The 7382-nt window shown below is 36.0% G+C and overlaps 1 protein-coding gene across 1 annotated transcript; it reads right to left on the reverse strand.

Moving 5' to 3' along the window:
- Positions 1–1129: 1129 nt before the first annotated feature.
- Positions 1130–2859, reverse strand: LOC128554851 (uncharacterized). Its single transcript, XM_053536165.1, has 2 exons — positions 2040–2859; positions 1130–1827 (listed from the first exon to the last, which is right to left on the reverse strand). The coding sequence occupies exons 1-2, from the start codon at positions 2857–2859 to the stop codon at positions 1130–1132; spliced, it is 1518 nt and encodes a 505-aa protein (XP_053392140.1).
- Positions 2860–7382: the final 4523 nt, after the last annotated feature.

Below are 7382 nucleotides of genomic sequence, written 5' to 3' on the forward strand. Positions count from 1 at the left end.
GAAATAGGCAGACCATGTACTGCAAACAATCGATTGAAACACTGGATTATCTTATCCGATGTAATAGTTTTCAGTTCATATATTTCAACCCATCTCGAGTAGTAGTCCACAATAACCAGAAGATTATGTCCCGATGGCAATGAACCTAGGAACTCTGCACTCAAATGTTTTCAAGGTTGTGATGGTAATTCATGCCTTTTCATTGGTTCAGGCTTCTGACTCTGACCAACAAGCTGACAACTGTAACACTCCTTACAGAACCTTTCAATGTCTTTGTCCATTCCTGGCCACCATAGTTTTGATCTGAGTCTCTGTTTCATAAGAGCCATTTCTGGATGTCCCTCCTGACCTAAAGCAAGAATTTCATGTTTCTGTGTTTTTGGTACGACAATTTGTGTCCCTCGAGTACTAAATTCCCAAGAGATGATAGTTCATGCTTGATTGGCAAATACCGTTTATTTGTCACTTCGTACCATCTGCGAGTTTTCAGTAACTGCTGAATTTCTGTCAATTCAGAATCTTTCCGAGATTCTTGCTCAATTCTACTTGTCTCGGCAACCGGTGTACTTTCATCCACAACAAATCGTATGTATTCTTCTGTACACATGGAATTTTCATTTTCTTCCTGCACTTCCTGTTCTGGTAATAATCGAGACAAACAGTCAGCTATGTTCATATTTCCTGGAATGTATTTTACTGTATATGTGTACGGTTGTAGCCTCAAAACCCACCTTTCGATTCTAGCACACGGTTTCGATTTTGCCGAAAATAAAAACTGAAGAGCTCGGTGATCAGTCAACAGTTCAAAGTTTGTACCGATCAAATACATATGCAGCCTTTCACATGCCCATACAATAGCAAGAGCTTCTTTTTCCGTCTGTGAGTATTTCCTTTCAAGTCTAGACAATGACCAACGTGCATACATGATGACTCTAAACTCCCCTTTACTATCTTCCTGTATTAACACACAGCCAAGGACTACAGGTCCTGCATCACAAATAACTTTCGTTTTGTAGTTTCGATTGAAATAACCCAAATGCTGTGCTTGCGATAATAAACTTTTCAATTTGTCGAAACTGCTGTTGTTCAACATCCCATACGAAAGGTTCATTTTTTCTGGTCAATTTTCTCAAAGGTTCTGCAACCATAGCCAAATTTGGTACAAAGCGGAACTGAAATTAACAAGTGTCAGAAAACTTTTCACTTCTGATACATTCCGCGGCTCCCTGGCTTCCAAAACTGCTTCTACTTTGTCGTCTGCTAGTCCTACACCATGTTGCGACAAAACTACACCCATGAAGTCAATGTGTGACATATTGAACTGACACTTTTGTAAATTCAAGGTCAAACCCTTTTCCTGTAGTCTTGTCAATAAAAGTTTTAACCGGACGTTGTGTTCAGCTGTATCTTTCCCATGGACCATGATATCATCAAAGATACTGTTCACACCTTGAAGACCACTTAACACCTGCGACCTAACCTTATTGTAAATCTCTGGTGCGCAGCTGATTCCAAACATACGTCGTTTGTAACGATACATGCCTTTGTGAGTCATAAATCTGGTAATCTCCCTTGATTCCTCATCCAGTTCTATTTGATGGTACGCCATTTTGATGTCAAGCTTGGAGAATACGGCTGAATTGTTCAAATCCTGTAAAACCTCCTCTGTTGTCGGTATCGGATATCTTTCACGAATTACTGCTTCATTTGCACGTCTCATATCAACACACAGTCTAACACCTTCCTTCTTTGGAACTACAACGACTGGACTGACCCATTTACTTGGAGAATCAACTTTTTCAATTATGTCCAATTTTTCCAGATTATCTAAAATAGAGAAAAGTGGAAACTTCACAGGTCGCTCAACACGACAAAAACGAAAATGTTGCAGGCCCGGATTGATTGAGCCTGTTCATGGACGGTAGTGGAAATGCATGCTACCGTCCACGCCCTCTAGCCCCGCGTTGAGCAGAACTCAACATTTACACATGCTAAAAGTACAAAAAGCAATTTAGAGACATCCGCAGATGTATTCAAACGGCGGTGAACATGGAACTCTTTTCCTAATTTCTCCCTAAGACCATACGGAACGCGACGTAACAGAAATCCCCAATTCAACTGAAGTGTTTTGCTCAACAAGGCTTTGCCTTTTTCTTCAATGACGAAAAATTCAGTTTCAGTGTTTCTATGATTCACGGATACATTCGCGGTAAAACAAACTGCTACAGTTAATGGTTTCGTATGTCCATATGCAAACACTTTCTTGTTTGTCAATTTGGATTTACATTTCACTTTGTTGGCTTTCAACTTTCCCCATACTTCACGGTCTACTACGTTTACAGATGCTCCAGAATCTATAATAACAGGTACCGTAACTCTTCCAATATTTACTAAAATATCTTCATTATTGGATGTTGTACTCGCATCTTCACTAACAACAAACAAATAGTCAGAATCTGAATCAGCTGAATCAGCGTTTAAGTTCACCGTTCTGATATCTCTTCGTTTCGCCAACTTCTGTTTCGCAGATGGCGTCTTACAACACTTTTCAAAATGGCCCTCGTGTTTACATTTCCTACACTTCTTCCCTCGAGCCGGACATTTTGGATCAGTTCTAATATGTCCATCATATCCACAAGCAAAACAACGTTTTTTCTCATATTTCTGTTGTGTAGGTCGTTTCTTGAATTTCACACTTGCAGACACATTGTTAACTTGTTCATTGTCGTTTACTGTAGGATGTCCCAAAGCACTAGCCTGTGATTCCGATGCTTCCATCGCAAGAGCAATCTGTTTACACTGATCAAGAATTGGATCGTCTTTTTCCAAAAGCTTTCGTCTTAATCTGTGCGAAAACATTTTTTAATCAGCTGATCCCTAGTATTTTTATTGACGTTATCAAAATTACAATATACGGCCTTCTGACGTAGTCTTGTAATATACTGGTCAACAGATTCACCTTGTAATTGAGCTATTGCTCAAAATTTCGACCTTTCATAAGCTAAATTCACTTTTGGCTCAAAATATCTGTCCAACACATTCTTTGCTACAGAATAAACTGTCTGTCCTTCTTCAGGGTCTGGACATTCCAATGTAAAAAAAAATATCTTGCACCGCCATTCCAGCTGAATGTAATAACAACGCCTTCTTTTGCTCTGCCTTTGTTACCCCTTTTCCTTCAGCATAAAGTTCAAAAGCTCGTATCCAACGTTTCCAGCGAAATCCCAAGGACGAACGTTCCCCAATTTAAAACGTGGTTATCCCTCCAATATCGTGTAAATTAAAAGCAGCCATCCTCGTCGCCACAATATGTACTTTTCTGACACTATGTAACACGGCTCGAAGCCTATGAACAGGATTTAACTTTCGTAAAGTCAATCAAAACATACAACGTCATGCTGTCCACATTTTACTGACCGTTAATATCTCATATTACAGAAGAGTACGCAATAAAGATAACTCATGTAATACAATGTCTAATCAAGATAAGACCGGAGTAGTTGTCTCCCTTTATATGTTATATGCACAATACTACAACGTTTATGATGAATATTTTACTTGTCTACAATAAATCTTAGCGAGAATTGTACTGATCGCGAGATTGGAAATTCTGGAAACTCTTCAGATTGTTTAATCAAAACATTAAAACGTTTAGTGGCAGATATATCGTTCAGAACTTGTTCGGTCACAAAGTTTAAAGAGATGTTTGAAATTAAATAAAAATAGCTTAACAACGCGATTGTTATGTCACATTCATATATTTTATCAAAACTGTACAAAAGTATTATTGTGCATTTTGAATAATTTCTAACATAGAAAATTGCGTAATCGCGGACAGGTTATAGAACACTAATTTAGCATAATAATGGCGGACAGGTTATGGGACACTAGTTTTTCAAAATAAATGACTACGGAGGTTAACGTTAAAGCTAGCTTAGGTTTAAATCATACTGTGGATGTATTTTTGACATTTAGGTAGAAATTAAATGGGAAAGTGTTATTTAGATCCCATTACTGCACGTAATGTGCTTTTGAAGTAAACAATTGTGACAGGTAAAATCTCTCTTGAAAAAAAATCTCTCCCGTACTTATGTCATTACTGTTTGTCAGTTTGAAGACAATCCTTCAAAATGAGGCAAGGATTGGCCTGACAACTAACGGCACTATGAAAACCATTCATTTTATATTAAATATAATTTAGGAGATAGATTTTAACGTAATATTACAATATAATGCAAATGATCAACAGGCACATTTAATGATATCTAATTTCTTTTCGCGACTAAATGAGTATGGTGCGTTCTGACTCTTAAATGATGTCGTCATCCCTGCCCACATGTCATTTTATTCGTCATAATTTTCACACCATTTAATAGATATAATTATCAATAACTATGAATTGCAAGAGTCCATTTTTACAACTTTAAATGCGTGCATTTTAATTTCAGGTTGACACAAGAGTTTTCTTAGTTAACTCTAACTGGAATCACAAAACGGGACGACGATTTAGTTTCACGATAGAGAATATGCTTATATATGTGAGAAGTTTCTACTAGTTTTGTCAACAGATGCAGACAGACAGCCCGGATAAGCCATTCGTTCTCAGTGACATTCGTAACAACAGATAAAAGCTTATACTTATTGAGATCAGGCAAATGAATATTTCCATGGGGTGTATCATTTGTAACCTGCTAAAATATCGAGTTCCAACACAGAAGCAACATGCGTCTCTTCAAAGCGCTCGTTTTGAATATATCTTCGGATATTAGAAGGGGTGCACTGCTCTTCTAAGCAGACGGCAAATCGAAAAGCCTATAGCGGTAATCAACATTCACGGGAATAACGTAAACATGTACAAACAGTAATGAAAGAAGTGATACTCAACTAGTTTTACAATTATAAATGAACATAAGAAATGCTTGATGTTATTGATTACTCATAGTTTCTGCTTATTTCATTTGGACAAGAAATGAAAATAATTCATAATCGTATGAAAAACTGTTCTAAAAAGTATTTAAGTTGAATAAAATGTTAATCTGACATGTCTCCAATTAATAATAATATGACATTTTTTCTCATACCTTGTCTTTGTCTTGCTTTTTTCTAACATACCGTATTCTGCTGTAGGTATGTTTAACCTTCATTTTATGTCATCTTTCAGTGTGTGCCTATTTACGAAATCAGTTCACATAAAAGAAAAAATACTACACATAGTGCATAGACGGGAAAAAGCTGGTAAACGTACCTTTAAAAATACTGGTCCGTGAATTTCCCGAATAGGAAAAACAATTTCAGTCTGAATGTGATTCAAATATGGGAACTATATACTACGTATATCTTGCATAAATGGGAAAATGGCCCGTATATCAAAAACTACAGGTCCGTATATCCCCGTATATCAGATGCAAATACATTCCGTATATGACAAAAATACGGGATCTGTATATTGCGTATGCCATGCATATACGGGACAAGTCCGAAGCCCGTATATAAAAAAAATACAGTTTCATAAATTCCCTGTATATGACAAAAGTACAGGATCCTTATACTAAATATATCATGCGTATACGGAAAAAATCCGAAGCCCGTATATTAGAAATACAGGTCCGTATATGCCCAGTATATTAGATGCAATCACAGTCCGTATATGATAAAAATACGGGATCCGTATATTATGTATATCCGGAATATACAGGCTCGAATTCTTGTTCCGTTTATTTTAAAATACGGAAAGTATACGGGGAAAATGTCTCAAGACCATTCGAATACATGAAAATAAAAATGTCAAAGCAGGACACGAATAAGCACCATTTCTATGGAAAATATTTGAAACTTCGTATATTTCATATATACGGGAAATATACATATGCATGTATGTATATTCGGCGTATACGCGATCCCGTATATGCATGAAAAATATACGGACTTCCCGTATACTAGATGTTCCGAATACAAGATCGAATATTAGGTCCGTATACTAGTAATATACATCCCATATACTCCCGTATTTTCGAAATATACGGGATTGTATACTCCCGTATATTGATCCTTTCTTCGCAGTGGGCTAACTTAGCTCTTTGCAAATATACAGTCTAGTTTTTGAACGTGCCCGGTGTATAGCACCGATATTTTAACACTGCGAAAAAAAGAGTTAATAACCGGGAGTGTACGGGATTCCGTATATTACCCATATACGGGAAGAAATACGGGAAAACTAAAATACAGGCGAGTACGGGACTTGTATATTTAAAAATATACTAATAAAATACGGATTTCGAAATACTATGAAATACGGAATTCTTGATATAAGATATTCTGTATATTATTAAAATACGGGAATTTTTAAAAAGGGTTATTCTGATCGTATACGACACCTTATATTTCCCGTATATGTCTGATGTACGGGAATAAATAAACATGTATATTACGAAAATACGGGACGTATATTTCGCGTATATGTTTCGTATACAACCACCTCGTATATTTCCCGTATATTCTGGAAATACGGGGTATGAATAATTTGTATACTTCCAAATTACGAGTATTATATTTCCCGTATATTCTTCGTACACAACTACGTATATTGCCCGTATATGCCGAAAATACGGGATTTAATTAATTTGTATATTTCGAAAATACGGGACTGATATATCCCGTATATTCTTTGTATACAACCCCGTATATTTCCCGTATATTCTGGAAAAACGTGATATGAATAATTTGTTTATTTCAAAAATACGGGACTTATATTTCCCGTATATTCTACATATACAACCCCGTATATTTCCCGTATATTCTGGAAAAACGGGATATGAATAATTTGTTTATTTCAAAAATACGGGACTTATATTTCCCGTATATTCTTCATATACAACCCCGTATATTTCCCATATATTCTGGAAATACGGGATATGAATGATGTGTATATTTCGAAAATATGGGACTTATATGTTTCGTACATTCTTCGTATTCAAATCCGTATATTTCCCGTATATGCCGGAAATACGGGATTTAAATAATTTGTATATTTCGAAAATACGAGAGGTATATTTCCCATATATGAATGGTATACAAGTCCGTATATTTGCCATATGTGTCGGAAATACGGGATTCAGAAATGTGTATATATTCATACTTAGAAATGTTTGGCAAAAATATAAATGAAAATAATCTGGTTAGAGCAATAATTAAAAGGAAATTCTGTTCACCAAGTCTTGCTAGTGATATACGACACTCTTAGATTAAAACTGCAGCAAAGATTCATGGGTTAAAGATACATTGCTGTCTTTATATACATTATGATAGAGCTTTTAAAAATCTATATATACTTTAAAATGAAATGTGCATGTTAGTTGCCTTTATTAAAGCACAAGTGTGATCTT

This window comes from Mercenaria mercenaria, unplaced genomic scaffold (assembly GCF_021730395.1).
Source record: "Mercenaria mercenaria strain notata unplaced genomic scaffold, MADL_Memer_1 contig_804, whole genome shotgun sequence".
Lineage (NCBI taxonomy): Eukaryota > Metazoa > Mollusca > Bivalvia > Venerida > Veneridae > Mercenaria > Mercenaria mercenaria.